Source organism: Eremothecium sinecaudum, chromosome V (genome assembly GCF_001548555.1).
Source record: "Eremothecium sinecaudum strain ATCC 58844 chromosome V, complete sequence".
Taxonomy (NCBI): Eukaryota; Fungi; Ascomycota; class Saccharomycetes; order Saccharomycetales; family Saccharomycetaceae; genus Eremothecium; species Eremothecium sinecaudum.
This window is the reverse complement of record NC_030896.1, coordinates 185,148-201,239: the sequence shown is the minus strand read 5'-3', so window position 1 is coordinate 201,239 and position 16,092 is coordinate 185,148. Positions and strand designations below refer to the sequence as shown.

Below are 16,092 nucleotides of genomic sequence, written 5' to 3'. Positions count from 1 at the left end.
TAATTACCAGACACCAACAAAATTCCCACAATTGGCTTCTTTTGAGTGCAGTACTTATGTTTAACAGATAACCATATATTTCAGTTTAAAAACTTGAATTCACTCTGTTTATGAGCGTTCAGCGTACTTCAAAATCAGTTGACGTTATTAATACGTAGCTGAAATGACACCCCCTGTTCTCGAACTTTTCTCTTTCCTGTGATTTATCCCTCAAAATAGCGAGTACAAACAAAGTTTTAAAAAAGAACAAATGTTATCGAACTAGGTAGTCGTTTTATCCAAAAGCGGCGACAGGAATATGGACTGGACCCTAGCCAGCGCCGGCTATAGGACACACGGCGCAATCGAAGCAGGTTAAGAAATGCAAGGGGTAGCGGCATGATCTTCTATCTATTCTCAGCGCTAATGTATGCAAGGACTAAAAAGGGATAATAATGTACTTAATGACGAATTAAACGTTATATTAGTTAATACGTTATATTATTTAATACGTTAAATGTAACCGTTATGGTCGCATGCGGTGTCTGTTAAAATGTTGCAGAGTATTCCTAGAAGGGCGTTCTCGAACTCCCGATAGTGACCCCCTCCTGTAGAGACGTACTCGACGTCGCAATCCGTATCTGATAGTAGGATTATGTATTTCTGTACCTCCGCGTAAATTCTAGAAATTTCATGAGCCTCATTGAAATCTGCCGCGGTAAGTGCGGGCGGGTCGGGATTAAAGGAAGAAAGAAGGTCTCCCCATGAATCTGGAAGATCGCCTACGACGCCATCTACGATGGCTTTCATCGTCCGAGGTGCAATTTGAGCACAGGAAGTCGCTCCAAGCTGTTGATCACTACTATAAAGGAAATTAGCAGAGAACAAGAAGGCATCATCGAACATGGGATCTGCGCGTCCCGGGCCTTCAAGAGTAGGCGGAGAGGGCAAGGTACCTTGTTGGTATTGTACGGACAGAATCGACTGTGGGACGGAAGGCTGTATGTAAGAAAAGCCATCATCAGTCTTTATAGGTGCCGCATTGGAATTGGTATTCTTTTCATAGTCTGGGATTTTCAGACCGTTACTGCGCTTATGTGTAGACCATTGTTCTATGCGTGGTTGCGGGACTATTGGAGGCTCACTATGATCCAGGGCATACGGAATTTCGTACTTATTAAAGTAATATTTCCGGTCGGAATATTTTTCTGGATTTCCGTACTTTACCTGGATTAGTTGAAATAGTAGTTTGATTAGCTGAAAGCAGTGTTTGCATGCAGCTGTTTCTATGTCTATTTTTGCCTCAACCAGTGGAATTGCTTTAGAAATAAGCACATAACGCAAATCCATTTGAGGTTGAAAGTAACTATTCATTTTGAAGGCACGATGCAGGTCTAAAGCCAAAGTCTTTAACGCAAAGGTGATCGCGTTGATAGGCATATGTCCTATCAGGAGCTCCCAGTTAAACACCGCATAGGTATCATCAGCTTGGTATTTGATGAACTCATCTAAGTAGTGAAGGGAAGCCGGAATGAGGTTATTTTTAGAGTCGTCATAATTGTAGACAAAAGAGCTTTGAGTTGAGGATTCGGCGTTATTGTCCTCGTTTAGTAGAGCTTGAATGCCCATGGATTCTTCACCATAGCCACTGTCCAGGATAGGGTCACATTTATCATTCTTTGCAACCCTTATTTTCTTGCGCTTGCTGATTGTAGGAAGCGACTTTCGAATCATAAATAAATGGAGTAGAAGTAGAGATCTATCCGCAAAAGTGTTCAACATGTATATAGCCCATGGGATGAATTTCAGCATGATGGGATCGCCAGACTTGTCGCGCTGAAGGTAACTGTTCAAGGCAACCGCACTGCCCGTGCAACATGCATGTAACTCCAAAATACGCTCGTTGATACCGGCATGAGCTGAATTGTCCGAAGCGAGGTCAATATTCAGATTCCTTTGGCACAATTCGCTCATGAGCACTACAAAGCGATATTTGGCATTTAGGAAGCAAATGCGAGGGTTTAGATAACCATCTGAATTGACTTCTGTTGGTAAGGCCGTGTCGAACTCTCCACTCTTAATGAGCGGCACCAAGTTATTGTGTAAAGCGGTTAGTGTATCTAGTTGAAAAATCTGCCAGAACAAAATGCGTCGCGTTTGGATAAGTTCTTGATCAGTGATGCCGTGGTAGGTTGCAGGATCGGAGGTCAATTGAAAGCATTGCGCCAATCTCGTCAATTGTGCAACCGTTGTAATGTTGGGATTCTCCACAATTGAGTTAAGCAACACACTCCCTGTAAGAGACCTGATAGAAAACTTGTTAGGGAAATCGCACAAGGCATGAAGTCTACGGATAGAATTGTTATATGTTTTCACCTCTTCCATAAGCTGCGCATCGTACATCTCATGAAACTTCGCTTTCACCGCTGCCGAAATCATCGGAAGCAGAAGAAGAAGAAAATCCAGTGATTTATGATCAAGAGTCCCATTCCAGGTGCCCCAGAAGTTGATACTATCAGGAATATACGTATCCATGTTAACCAATGGTAACAATGGATGTACCGATGATTTGTAGTACTCCAATAGTGCCATGCATCTCTCTTTACTCGGAATTAGCTGGTAGAATTCTCCATTCCCAATACCCGTAAAAGGAAAACTTCCAAGCCCTTGAGACGGATTATTTAGGACCGTTCCCAGAAGCTCATCATCAACAATAGGTTGCTGTATAGCACAAGCTGATGGTTGACTACCATCTATAGATACGGTACCATTCCCATTTCCTAGATTAGCATTATCGAGTATATCAGCACTAGCTTTCCTTATTATATCTTTAGCTTCCACACCTTGTGATGTTATGCTTCCAGCTTGCACTTCTTGCTGCACCACCTGGCGAGCCTTCTCAATCACTTGCAACAACTGCTGCTTACTTTCTTTTGGAACACGATTATGTCCTCCTCGAGATACCCGATCATTAACAAAATATACACAGTCATAGCTATTTCTAAGGCAATGATCACATACAGGCCTCGTCCTGCTGCACTTAACCTTTCTTTTGTGGCATGGAACGCAGTTTAATACCTTTCTTTGTCTCTTATGTTGAACTTTATAGATCGTTCCATCTTCAAGTACAACGGCAGCCTGGTCCTTCATAGGAATAATTTTAGACTTCTCGTTCACCATCAGTGGTCACGCTTTTTGGTATATTGTTTTTCACTGTGCTTCACAGCAGTCATATCATAGGTTAGAGATAACCGCTAGAAAATTTTTGGAATCTTGAAGTGATGCAATGATCCTCAGGTTCTAATTATTTACGTATTGATGATATATAGCTAGAACTTTAACACAAAATCAATTATGTGTTAATATAATATTCAAGTCTGAGATAGTGTTTTTTAATCGTGGTTATTTACAAAGTGGTATTCTAGAGTTTTCAGGTTATCTTTTGTAAATAAACACCTTTTACAAGCTCTACTAATCCTTTAAAGTAAATCACCAAATACTAGTAATTCCTTATATTCTTTTTTATATATAGAATTGTTCTTTACGTTACGTCTGAAAAATTAGCTGCGTATATCCGTGGGCGGTAAGTTTAGGGGTTTTTCAGTTTACGTGATTTTTTCCGGCTATTAATTTTTCTGAGAGCTTCGTTCGTAGGAAAACAGGTTCTGTCCACGATCTGTTTTTCCGATCTGACAAGGGAAAGGCTGAATACGCCGACGGAAAGGCTGAATACGCCGATGGAAAGGCTGAACACGCTGAGACAAAAACGTACTAAAGGAGGAAGAATAAAGAGTTGCTTTGCAAAAAGAGACGCGGGAACGAGATACCGAGCACGTGATGATTTGCGCGTATGACTTATGGCCGATGCACGTGACTACTACGCAATGGCAATGTGACCTAAGTGTGGATGTATTGCACGTGACTTGTGGAGTTGTGGGGCACTTCACGTGATCAAGTGAGGGATTGTGGGGTGAATTCACGTGATTCCATTGTGTGGCTTGAATCATCATAGTCGTGAGATGGTACTTAGCCGCGGTAAGACAATGAGGGACTGATAAGGTCACCCACTATCTGTTTACATTTTACCTTTTCATGTGTCACACCCATAATATGGACATTTAATCTCATATGCAGCAAGTTAGTTCGGCAGTATTTAGCTGATAGGTGTTTTGTCTTATTAGAGTTGATCACGTCGTTGAAGAAGCACGCTCGAATAATGAAAGGACATTCGTTGGAGACAAAGTTATTGTGTACTGGAAGTCCAGGTGACCTCCATGGCGCCAGTGTTCCGCCCTTATATCAAACTACGACATTCAAGGTAAGGTCGTTAGACGATGCCCCTGACTATGATTATACAAGGTCTGGTAATCCCACGCGGACTTCCCTGGAGTCACAATTAGGGAAGTTGTATGATGTTGACGAATCACAAGCTTGCGCGGTATCTACTGGCATGAGTGCGTTAGATGTGATATTGCGGACTATCTTGAATAATAGGGGGGAAGTTCCAACAGTGATTACAGGTGACGACCTTTACGGGGGTACTCAGCGCTTATTGAGTTTCCTTGCTAAACAAAATCATGCGAGGGTGATTCATGTAGATACTTCGGATACAGGTAGATTTTTTGACGTCTACCAAATGCAGCGTGGGGTTGCTTGCGTGTTATTGGAGACCCCCACGAACCCATTGATGAAAGTGGCAGACTTGCCTACCTTAATTCAGTTCGTTAAGGAGCGTGACGATGGATGCAAGGTAGTAGTTGACAATACCATGTTGTCCGGAGTGAACTGTAACCCACTTTTATTGGGGGCTGATTATGTGTATGAATCTGCTACCAAATATCTTAATGGACATCATGATATCATGGCCGGGGTTATTATTGCTGCTACAGCTTCATTAGCCCAGGAAGTAAAATTCGTGACCAATTCCATAGGAGCGGGTCTAGCACCGTTAGACTCATGGCTTTTAATCCGAGGCCTAAAGACACTATCTTTGAGATTAAAACAACAGGAGTATAATGCGATGGTCTTGGCACATTGGCTTCAGGATATTTGCGGGTTTAAACCTGTTGGAGAAAACAGAAACCTATGCACAAGATATGTCGGTTTAAAGTCGCATCCGCAATTTCAGTTACATCGAACTTTTTCAAATGGCCCCGGAGCTGTTCTTTCCATTGAGACTGGTGACATTAGATTGTCTGAAAAGGTAGTTTGCTACCCCCAATTCAAAATATGGGCAGTAACAGTCTCCTTTGGATGCGTTAATTCACTAATTTCAATGCCATGTAAAATGTCGCATGCGTCCATTGATCCTTTACTTCGTAAGGAAAGACAGTTCCCCGAGGATTTAATTCGTCTTTGCTGTGGCATAGAAGACATATCTGACTTACAGTGGGATCTACTGGCCAGTTTCGAAAATGCTGGTATTATAGAATTGAGAGATGATGGTAACACAGTTGTGAACCGATTGAACGGGCATATTGCCAAGAACACTGTAGCATCTAATACACGTGCAAGTGTATACGATATTTATTTCAATTCCAAAAATACTGGTTGCTGTAATAGCCCAGTATAACCTTTAAATTGTATGGTACGGTATATACGGTACATTTTTATGCCCTGCTACAGTTTTCTAGCTTTATATGTCATTATTTATATAACTAATACGATATTTAGCCCCGTTTCCGTACTATATTATACGGCAAAGTGTAATTGGGACAAATTCAGACTTATAGCTTGTATGCGACTCACTTGGCAGTGTGACTTAGAACTTCGCTCGTTTACATGTTGGACCTTAAAACATGTTGCTCGTAACTTGTGACACAGCTATATAGTGAAAAATTCAAGTTCATCTCACCTCATGATGGCTAGTACCAATAATAGTGTCTGCCAGATACGTGAGATCGAAATGTTTTGTGCTAGTATGTAATAGCTCCAAAAAAAATTTCTGCCCATTGAATAAAATTACTAACGTTTTACATTTTCATAGTAAGTGGGAAACCTCCTAGTGTTCCAGCTCTATCACCTTCATCAAAATGTATTTTTGAAAAATCGTTACTAGAGCAGTACATCGATGAACATGGAACAGATCCAATATCTAAAGCCCCATTAACCAAGGAACAAATTATTGAGGTATCTCAGACACCCCAACAATATTCACTGACCAATGCTGTTAACTCTGCAACTCTAAATTCTAATTACAGCATACCTAACCTTTTAACTACCTTACGAAATGAGTGGGATGCAGTCATGCTAGAAAACTTTGAATTAAGGACACAACTTGACACATGCAAGAAAGAATTATCCAAAGCCCTTTATCGCTGCGATGCGGCTGTACGTGTCGCTGCAAAATGTACTCATGAAAGAGATGAACTAAAGCACACTTTAACCCAATTGACAGAGGCTATTGGAGAGTCCCCAAACAATGGGACTGGGGAATCCACTGGTAATGAAAATCCTACACCAGCTCCTCCTCAATTACCCGCTGATCTAATTAATCACATGGTTGAACAGTCCCAAGAGCACGTGAATGCAACCAAACACCTAGCCAAAGCAAAGGCCATTACTGTAAAGAGGTTAGTTCCCGAATTGGAGCAAGATGATCCAAGAAGCAATGATACAATGTTCCATGTGACAAAAGTATCAACAAACAGGCTTGTCGATACCACATGCAGAATTGCATGTGTTGTAGACGCTAGTGGGCATAGATTGATCAGCAATAATAAAATCATCACACTAGAAGGAATACCCAACGATGCCCGGGTCATCCACCCAATATCCAACGACCAGCTTGTCTTTTCATCTGACACCACGACAGGAATATATGATGTGCCAAGCGGGAAATTAAGCACGTTTTCCACTGCGGACCCCGCGATAAGTATAAATTACAATCCAAATATCGCAGGCGACTACTTTGTCAGCTTATCCCGTAACAAGTGCATATATTACACAGCAATCGATGGCTCAAAGAGTTTCATGCTGACTGATACGAGAAAACTTTCACCAGAAGGGGACCTCCCAAATAATATTAATGTCCATAAAGACGGCTTGTTAATTGCTGTTCAAATAACATCAAATTCCCTCGCTATCTTTAGTGTATCGACTCCGAATGAAGCGCCCACAATAATACCAGTAGACTTTAGCATAAAAGGTGAATCCATTGTATCTTACAGGTTTGGTCCTAATGGATACTGGCTTTATCTCCACTCGGCACACGAGTTCCATGTCTATGACCTCAGAAAGGCCGCAGGAACTCTGGCTTTGGATAAATTAATCTTTGAAAGTGCAGATATTGTTCGCTTTGACACTGATAAAACTGGCAAGGTCATATTCCTACAAATGTCGGACAAGAAAATTACATCATACACGTATGTTAAAGCAAAGTCCGCTTTTGTAGAAGGTGCCACTAAAGAAATAGAGGACTTGTCTGACTATATGTGCATGTACTATGAAGAGCACGATAAGAAATACCTAAGGCTACTGCGTTCATCTCCGGATAGTCCGCAGAATGTCGTTCCCATGATATTGCGAATCGAATAACCACAAGAACTCATAACACCGCTTATAATCCTAATAGTACAAGTGCCATTGTTACTAATGTCCATGGCCCATCTCTTTTGTAACTTCATATAGTCATCTGTCATGCTTTCGAAATTCTACTATTTCCAGTTAAAGGCGTCTGTGTGATGATATTTTTTCCTTCTGCAAAACTCATCTTTAATAAAAATAACACTACGAACAGCATTTACTGTTGCTCTGAAAAGTGCAAACAAGGTTCAATCAAACGCTGGCTACCTGCAATTAGAAACTGACATCGCTTGTCTAGATTATGCCGCTATTGGATGCGGTTAAAAATTTAGGAACCTCGTCTACAGTTGCTAAAGTTAAAACCGCTACCGATGAGAATAGAAATGCCGGAGTTTCGACTTCTCTTATAACACAAATATGTGTTCTCACCTACACTCCAAATACCTTGAGGGAAATTATCCAACTGTTAAGGAAGCGTTTAATAAACAACTCGAAGAAAAACTCTCATAAAAGTACAGTTCGGTTACTAAAGACGATTACGCTGATAACATTTCTGGTGAGTAATGGTTCTGAAGAATTCGTTTCATGGCTTAAAGAATCCTTAGTGCTGATTGAAAGCTTACAAACATTCTCCACAACTGATAAAAATGACCAGAAGATGATAGAGCATATACAGACGCTTTCCAAAAAGCTCTGCAGCGTTCTAAAAGATCCGAATTTACTGGCCAAGCGCAAGGAGGATCTCAATATGTTCAAGTTAAGTATTTCTACCCCGGGTAGAAAATCTACTGACTCGGTTCACCTAAACCCCGTGGGTCAGGTTAGAAATTCAATAACAAGTTCCAAGAATGACACGGGGAGTCCTATATGCCCAAGTCCCACGGGCTCTCCCAAAAGTGACGGCCACAGTTTTCACCGACCTTCCAGGCCGTCAGTAATGAAAAGCGGTTACAAGTACAGCTTTGATCAAAGTAACCATAAATTCCAGCTAGATGCGCTAGCAGAAGAAGATACCCGGGAAGACTTAATCACCACAGGCGTTCCAAGCACCGCTTCACGCTTCTCGCCATAGAACAGTACTAGTGTTATCTAGTTAATATATTTTATATTAATACGTATAATTGTTTACGCTAACTTGTAACCGGCCGTGATTGTGCTGAGCTTCAGTGCCCTCGTTAGGGTTCATTAACTTAGTGTCGCATAGTTAGGGGGGCCGGTGTTCTGGGACGAGCTATGCTACAAACGGGTAAAACTAATTTACAATGGTCTAGTCCTACGAATTTTTACAACTTAAGGGTATCACTACGGACATGTGTCACTACTAAAGAACGTCCCTAGTTTGGCACCTAGAAAATGCTATCTACCCGAAATAAAGAATGCATTCAACATTCCTATACTCGGAACAGAGGTATATTGGACTATAAAACAAGCATTTCCCAGTGCCGATACGCTGTTCATTGAAATTATACTGTCTTACGGAATAAGCTACCTGGCGCCAATTGCTAAAAGAAATCAATCGTACCCGGCGACAATCGCATACTAGACGGTCCATTCCATTAGACCTATTTGTTATCAATTCCCTTTATATAACACAGTCATAATATTCCCTAAAAAGTAAACTACAAATTTTTCTTCTGCGGTGTATTATCGCAAATTATTCGGTATAAATCTTAAATCTGATCATGCAAAATTTTTTTTGTATTGACGACTACCACTTCATCACTATATAAGAAACATTTAACAATCAATGCTTAAGTTGCCGGTTTTAGGACCGCTTATGCAGCTCTGTTTTGCGATTTTAGCATCATCGCAATTGACCCCGCCAGAAGCGGCTACGGCCAAGGTTTAGGCCATTCGGATGTTATCCATCTTCCCTGTTAGGCTACGGGCGCTGTCGTTTTGCCTTAGGCTTTCGTACATCCGGATAAATCAACTGTCATTTGGTACGGGGCGGTTAGCAACTGCGTTTCTTTTTCTAATCAAGGGGCTGTGTGACTATGTGGCAAGGGTATAAATACTGGCACGGACTCGCCACCTTACCAAGCAACCGTAACATACTAGATTCCGGTAATAAAGACAACATAAAACGCTCTAATAGTCCTGTTTTTAGAGTCACCTTTGGCAAGCTATAGTTATAAATCATGCAAATCTTCGTCAAGACCTTAACTGGTAAAACAATAACCTTGGAGGTGGAATCCTCGGATACTATTGACAATGTTAAATCCAAAATTCAAGATAAGGAAGGAATCCCTCCTGACCAGCAGAGATTAATTTTTGCTGGTAAGCAATTAGAAGATGGTAGAACTTTGTCAGACTATAACATCCAAAAGGAGTCGACATTGCATTTGGTTTTGCGGTTAAGAGGTGGTATGCAGATTTTTGTGAAGACCTTGACTGGTAAGACTATTACTTTAGAGGTTGAGTCTTCCGACACTATTGACAATGTTAAGTCGAAAATCCAGGACAAGGAAGGTATTCCTCCTGACCAGCAGAGATTAATTTTTGCTGGTAAGCAATTAGAAGACGGTAGAACTTTGTCAGACTATAACATTCAGAAGGAGTCGACATTGCATTTGGTTTTGAGATTGAGAGGTGGTATGCAGATTTTTGTGAAGACCTTGACTGGTAAGACTATTACTTTAGAGGTTGAGTCTTCCGACACTATTGACAATGTTAAGTCGAAAATCCAGGACAAGGAGGGTATTCCTCCTGATCAGCAAAGGTTGATTTTTGCCGGTAAGCAATTAGAAGATGGTAGAACTTTGTCAGACTATAACATTCAAAAGGAGTCGACTTTGCATTTGGTTTTGCGGCTAAGAGGCGGTCAACTAGGATCGGTATGCTGATCATATTTGATTGCGTTTTGAATAACGGATAACAGTGAAATACGTCCTGTTTTATGAAGGATAAAATCAAAGGGTGTAAAGTGTACTGGTTAAAAATACTCTTTACTGGTGGATATATTTGCGTATATATGCACCATATATAGCTTAATAAAAAAAAAAATCCTTTAGTATGTTGGATTCAATCTACTTAACCTTTATGCCTACATTATTGAGCTCTGCTTCGAGGATAGCAGATTTTGACTGTATTACCATATCCTGCAGTTGACTTTTTATCTGAACACTTAACCTTGGGGCTTTTGAGCTAAGTTTTCCACCAAATTTAATAAGCTGTACCTTCACCGACTCAATAACGTCCATTGCACAATTAAGTTCATATACTTTGCTCCAAAACTTATCAAAGATTTCCGTGTAAACAGCATCCAAGTTTGTATCTACTTTGTCTAACAGTTGTAATCCAATCTCAGACACAGCTATCTGCGTTCTCCATGTATAAGTTAGGTCAAGTAAAGCCAAGGTTGTTCTCAATACAAATTCTGCTAAGTTGTTATCGGAACGGGATCTATGAATTGAGGCAGCCGTTGCAAGCTTCTTTAACATCGCAACCCGAGACTTCTCCTTTTCGACGTTCTCCTTTGAGGATTTATCATGAACATCGGTAACCGAGGTCATGGAAGGGGTAGGTTTCTCGGAACTGGCTTTGGGATCTCCATTACCATTAAAATTCTTCAAATAGGGACTTACGGAAATCACAGCACTAATCAGGGTCTCGGTTACCACATCATCTGGATATTTAGATAGAAAATCACAGACCGCAATTATAAGTTGAGTAGTATACTTTTTGTTTTTACGATTTAGCTCTGCTATAAGTATCTCCTTTATAGTCTTTTGTAAATCAATACGTGCGAGATAATAGGGTTCTGATTTGGTTGCTAGGAGTACCAATGCAGCAATTATACATTCTTTACCATCCCATACCCGTCGCTTACTAGCATCGCATAAAACCTCAAATAAATTATCATTTTGCTTATCAGTGAGTTTCGATTCAAAGCCAATACAGAGCTCAGAAATGCTTTTCGCACACATCTGCCTGGTAGTAAATGTACTGGAATTAATATGCTCGGAACATAATTTTGCAATTTCATCAAAATATAATTTAACAGTACTAGATGTAGAATAAGCGATCTCAACCCAGATGTTGGTGAAGAAAGACGAAAGCCTTTCTTCTGGATTACTTTTTGCAACAAACAGTAAAGGAACTAGAATGGTTTGGACATCTTCAAATTGCTTCAGCGAGTATTTGTGAATTGTGTCTATGGCAACACCAATCGTAATCCTTTTTTCAACTATGTCCTCTGCTTCAAAATATGAAGACACCAATTTGTTAGAATATTTCACCGTTTTATCCAAACCAGAAATTTTATAAATATGACCTAATGATGTTGCAAATGCCGACGAGATAGCAAAGTTACTATTATCGAATTGGTTATAACATAACTTCAATAGCTTTCCGGAGTAACTTTTCATTAGGATTCCATATTTTTGAGCCAGTAAAATGAGTATTTTACTGGACGCAATTATTGATATGAGGCCAACAGACTTCTTTACTGCTATGATTGCATTATCTGTCATTTCATTAACCATACTATCATCAGCCAAATTGACAAGTTTTTCAATAGTATGCATTACTGGTGAACCGTTTAAGGCGCGAGCTCTGTGATCATCAATATGAGCTGTTGTTAAATTGAATTTATCTGCGTTTAAAGATAAATAGTTATTAACCTGCGGCTCCAAGAATGACAAAGATAAAGTTAATTTTTGAACTAATAGAGGTGCATGTGGTCTAATACGTGTTCCAACGTTCTTTATTAAGTCCATTAGAGTTTTCAGGGCAAATTTTCTAATTTCTTCAGAGTCATTGCTCAATCCCTTAGGACCTAGTAAAAATGGAAGCAACACATCAAAAATCCTTTTAGATTTTTCCGTATCAAGACCATTTTTATCATCTAAAGCTCTTACTAAAATTTTCGATAAAACTTGAGCCAGCCTAGACCCTGATTCACGAACAGAGTCTTTTATGTCGTCCATTACTCTAAAAGTCTTCGTCCAAATTGCTTCCACTTGTGTATCATAGTCCCCAATAGTTGACTTTTGCAATAAATCAATTAACGCTAATGTACTAGCCTCTCTTACTCGCCATTCTGTATTCCCCATCTTATCTAATAATTCTTTCAAAATATCCGGGAAATATTGTTGGGTTGTCTTAGCAGGATCAGTCACTAGAGTGTTCCAAATATCGTTCATTGACTTTGCAACAGAAGTAACTGGGTCAAAGCGATATCTGAAAAGCTTAGGGATTAGTTTTTGAGCCATAGCCTTATCATCCAGTAACATTTTCTCTAGTGAATTTTTCGAAATGATATTTCCTAGTCCGAATGCAATTCCTTTTCTGGATGACCACAGGTTAGAGCTCCTTGCGAGATCCATAAATTTATAGACCAAACTAGGATCACCTACTTCACTGGCTAAATCCAGCACATCCTTATATGTTGAGATATATCCATCTCCACCATTCAAAACATTAGCATCAAACAGCGTTGTTTCTGCAGAAATTGTGCCTGAATTCATCGCCATAGTTTTTGCAGGGTCAGCAAAACTTTTAATTAAATTCTTCATCATTTCCTCTTTTAAATCAGTGTTTCCAATCTCGTAAATAAAACCTAATCCCTTACTTGCCGATTCCTGAACCAATTCATCTCGATCTGCCAAAAATTTCATAAAAGCCAGATGAATTTCGGTACAGCGCTCATTTACGTCATGTAAGTGACCCAGGTATTGAACGAGTGAAAGTAACCAGATACAGCAAGCCTTTCGCATTGCCGGCTTTGAAGAGTTGCAACCGGAAAGAATCTCGCTGAGTCCTTTAGAGAGATGCTTCCCCGGAAAGACAGATTGTAAATTAGCAATTGGTACATTAACATCTAACTTCTGAATTAAATACTTCGAGAGCCAGCCACCGAGGATAATGGTGAGTGCTTCCCCAGAAGTAAAGAGGAACTCCGTGTGCTTTGAAACGTGGGTATCCTTCAAAGCGCTAAAATTTTCATTTAACTGCTCATCATCATTAATATAAAAAGTCGTATATGCCCAAAGGGTGATTGTGAGTTCATTATTCAGTAGAGTTGGCCGCAAAGTTTCAGTTATTTCCTTTAAAATAGGGACTCTTTCATCTTCATTAAGCAGCAACAATGTTCCCAAGCTTAATATTTGCTCTAATGAGTAATAAATGAAATTCTTTATTGTTAGCTGTTTCATATTTTTGACTAGTGTTTTAACTAAGTTAAAACATGGTATACGGATATTGCAATTGCTGTCATAACGCAACTTTAATCTTGGCAAAATGTAGCTTGCTGCTATTTGTGTAGGTATGTCATTTCCAAAATCTTCTGAATCTAATCGTTTTAACAAGGTCAAGTTAAAGGGCGAAGGAGCATATGAACCAATTATACCAATTAGGCTTGCAGCACATTGGATATCTGCTTCTGCAGTAGTTTGATATCTTTTGATGAACGTGAAAAGGCAATCATTCATATGATCTAGTTGACGTAGAACTACATCTGAAGAATGTTTCGCAAACGTTAATGCAGTATTACCAAAAATTGGATCTTCATATTTAAATATGGAGACGGTATTTCCATGATGGTCTTTTTTGATGAACTCCTTGAACATCAATGTCAAAAAAGACACATAAGATTCTGAGCTTAAATTACTGATACTGTCATGTGTTAATTTTAATGCTTTCTCATCGGTGTAAATCGCCCGTTCTATACGTAAAGACCAATCCTCGTCTTGCTCTATTATGGTATTACTACCTTTAACTGCATTTGTTATCAAGATCTGCAAGGCAAACCTAATGGCAGTATTTAAAGATTCTCTTATTTTCCCAGTAGTGGCTTCATTTTTTATTAGCTTCAAAAGAGCGGTAATGTAGGATTCAAATGAAGGGAAATCTGTATATTTTTTAGTAGTTCCAAGGAGCTCAGCTGACGGTTTGATTTCTTTCACATTTAAACTTTGCCCAACTCTAAACCAATATGGATGTAACCCTTTGTAAGCTTCTTCAATAAGTTCAAAACTATTAGTTCTTGATGTACCCAGCACGTTTATTAATCTAGCATCAGCATTGCTAAAGGGAAAGGTTGCATTCACATATTTTATAGCAACATATTTACAAGCCATAATACCTGCCTCCTCATCCCTAGAATCTGACATCATAACATTCGTTGTCATTATATCAAGTAGCTTCTTTTTTAATTTCGTCCTTTTTGACGCTGATATATGTGGTAGGTGGATGGTGAAGGAGCTTAATGCTTCTTGGATGCTGGCTTTAAAATCTGTTAGATCACCTTTCAATGCGTCAAGAAGGAATTCAGCATACGATAAATCTTCAAACAAGGAGAAATCTCGCTTGACCATTTCGCCCAACGTCTCATACTGTGCCCTTCTTTGTTCGATTGCTAAACTAAAATTTGGCATCGCTGTGCTGGCTGTCAGCTTTGGCCAACCTTCCGATATAATGTTATTACGGATTAATGCTGCTATATTTGTGGAATAGTCACCAGCTTCCGAAGGCCTTGCTAATGCAGAATAGTTATGTTTTGAAACATGCTGAATAAACTTTAGGGTTAATGATTTTAGCTTGCGAAACTCAGAATATAGACCGATAGAAGCTATTTCAGGAATAACCACATCTTTCTTAGTTGCAGTTACACTGGTGCATAGAATACTTAAAATTTTTTCTTGTAAAACATGAGTGACGGGAGGCACACCATTATTCTTATCACCAATAAACAAGTGAAGTAGAAAATTAATATAATCTTCATTTTCAACTGGTAACTGAACCCTATTTAGGGCAACAACAGCCTGTTCGGATATAGACGAACTGTCTACAGAGACCACAGAGAGGAACTTACAGTATTGGATATTATCTTTGGAAACAAACGCGTCTACTACAAATTGATAAACAGCATGTTTATACTGGGTCAATTGATCCCTATTAAAGGAAAGGCCTGCATTATAGGTAAAAAAGGCAACATCACCAGCTGAAAGCCCAGGGCATGTGTACCCTCTTGGAATAGCGCTACTGGCGTTCTCCGCTTTAACTGGTATTAAAAGGAAAAATTCAGTGAATCTTTGCATCCAAAAGTCAATGTCACGTTTGTCTTCAATCTTCAACGTTTCAATAGCCTCGTCATAGGCTTTTGTTCCCATTGCAGGCATTTTCCAATCCAGTAACAGCTTACAAAGCACATGAAACATCCTCGCCTGCGATGATCCCTGCATCCTACTAACTCCATTCAATATCAATGGCAGCAACCTGTCTCTCTCATTGTCATCTAAGCGATTTACACCTTTTGATACAAATAATAAACTGTACAATATTACTGCAGAACTATCCACATTTGCTTCTAAATTAGGGGATTTAGCTTGTAACACCAACTTTTCGATCGGAAGTTTAACGTCAGTGTAAGTATTCAATCTTAATATAACCTGGTTACAAGATTGAAGAACAGCCTGCTTCACAGATTGATGTGGAGAGGCTAGTTTTAACAGTAATGGCGCTAAAAACGTACTCAGCTGCTGTTCGAATTTCTCTGCTGTATCTGCAAGAGCAATTCTCAACTCAACTTTTTCCACCAAACCTAGCTCCTGCTGCTCGTTTGATTGAGCGTGACCAGACATTCTA

The 16,092-nt window shown here is 39.6% G+C and overlaps 6 protein-coding genes across 6 annotated transcripts; 4 read left to right on the top strand and 2 right to left on the bottom strand.

Annotated features, from left to right (window-relative positions):
• Positions 1 to 492: 492 nt before the first annotated feature.
• AW171_hschr52961 (Zn(II)2Cys6 transcription factor) lies at positions 493 to 3,159 on the bottom strand (the record flags this gene model as incomplete). The annotated part of the gene is made up of 1 exon (XM_018132695.1): positions 493 to 3,159. One exon carries the CDS (start codon positions 3,157 to 3,159, stop codon positions 493 to 495), a length of 2,667 nt encoding a protein of 888 aa, XP_017988024.1.
• Positions 3,160 to 4,195: 1,036 nt separating this feature from the next.
• STR3 (cystathionine beta-lyase STR3) lies at positions 4,196 to 5,551 on the top strand (the record flags this gene model as incomplete). Its single annotated transcript, XM_018132696.1, has 1 exon — positions 4,196 to 5,551. The coding sequence occupies one exon, from the start codon at positions 4,196 to 4,198 to the stop codon at positions 5,549 to 5,551; it is 1,356 nt and encodes a 451-aa protein (XP_017988023.1).
• A 333-nt stretch (positions 5,552 to 5,884) lies between these two features.
• Positions 5,885 to 7,515, top strand: PRP19 (E3 ubiquitin-protein ligase PRP19; the record flags this gene model as incomplete). Its single annotated transcript, XM_018132697.1, has 2 exons — positions 5,885 to 5,897; positions 5,966 to 7,515. The coding sequence occupies 2 exons, from the start codon at positions 5,885 to 5,887 to the stop codon at positions 7,513 to 7,515; spliced, it is 1,563 nt and encodes a 520-aa protein (XP_017988022.1).
• Positions 7,516 to 7,804: 289 nt separating this feature from the next.
• Positions 7,805 to 8,575, top strand: ENT4 (Ent4p; the record flags this gene model as incomplete). The annotated part of the gene is made up of 1 exon (XM_018132698.1): positions 7,805 to 8,575. One exon carries the CDS (start codon positions 7,805 to 7,807, stop codon positions 8,573 to 8,575), a length of 771 nt encoding a protein of 256 aa, XP_017988021.1.
• A 1,069-nt stretch (positions 8,576 to 9,644) lies between these two features.
• Positions 9,645 to 10,349, top strand: UBI4 (ubiquitin; the record flags this gene model as incomplete). The annotated part of the gene is made up of 1 exon (XM_018132699.1): positions 9,645 to 10,349. The coding sequence occupies one exon, from the start codon at positions 9,645 to 9,647 to the stop codon at positions 10,347 to 10,349; it is 705 nt and encodes a 234-aa protein (XP_017988020.1).
• Positions 10,350 to 10,532: 183 nt separating this feature from the next.
• Positions 10,533 to 16,088, bottom strand: ECM29 (Ecm29p; the record flags this gene model as incomplete). The annotated part of the gene is made up of 1 exon (XM_018132700.1): positions 10,533 to 16,088. One exon carries the CDS (start codon positions 16,086 to 16,088, stop codon positions 10,533 to 10,535), a length of 5,556 nt encoding a protein of 1,851 aa, XP_017988019.1.
• Positions 16,089 to 16,092: the final 4 nt, after the last annotated feature.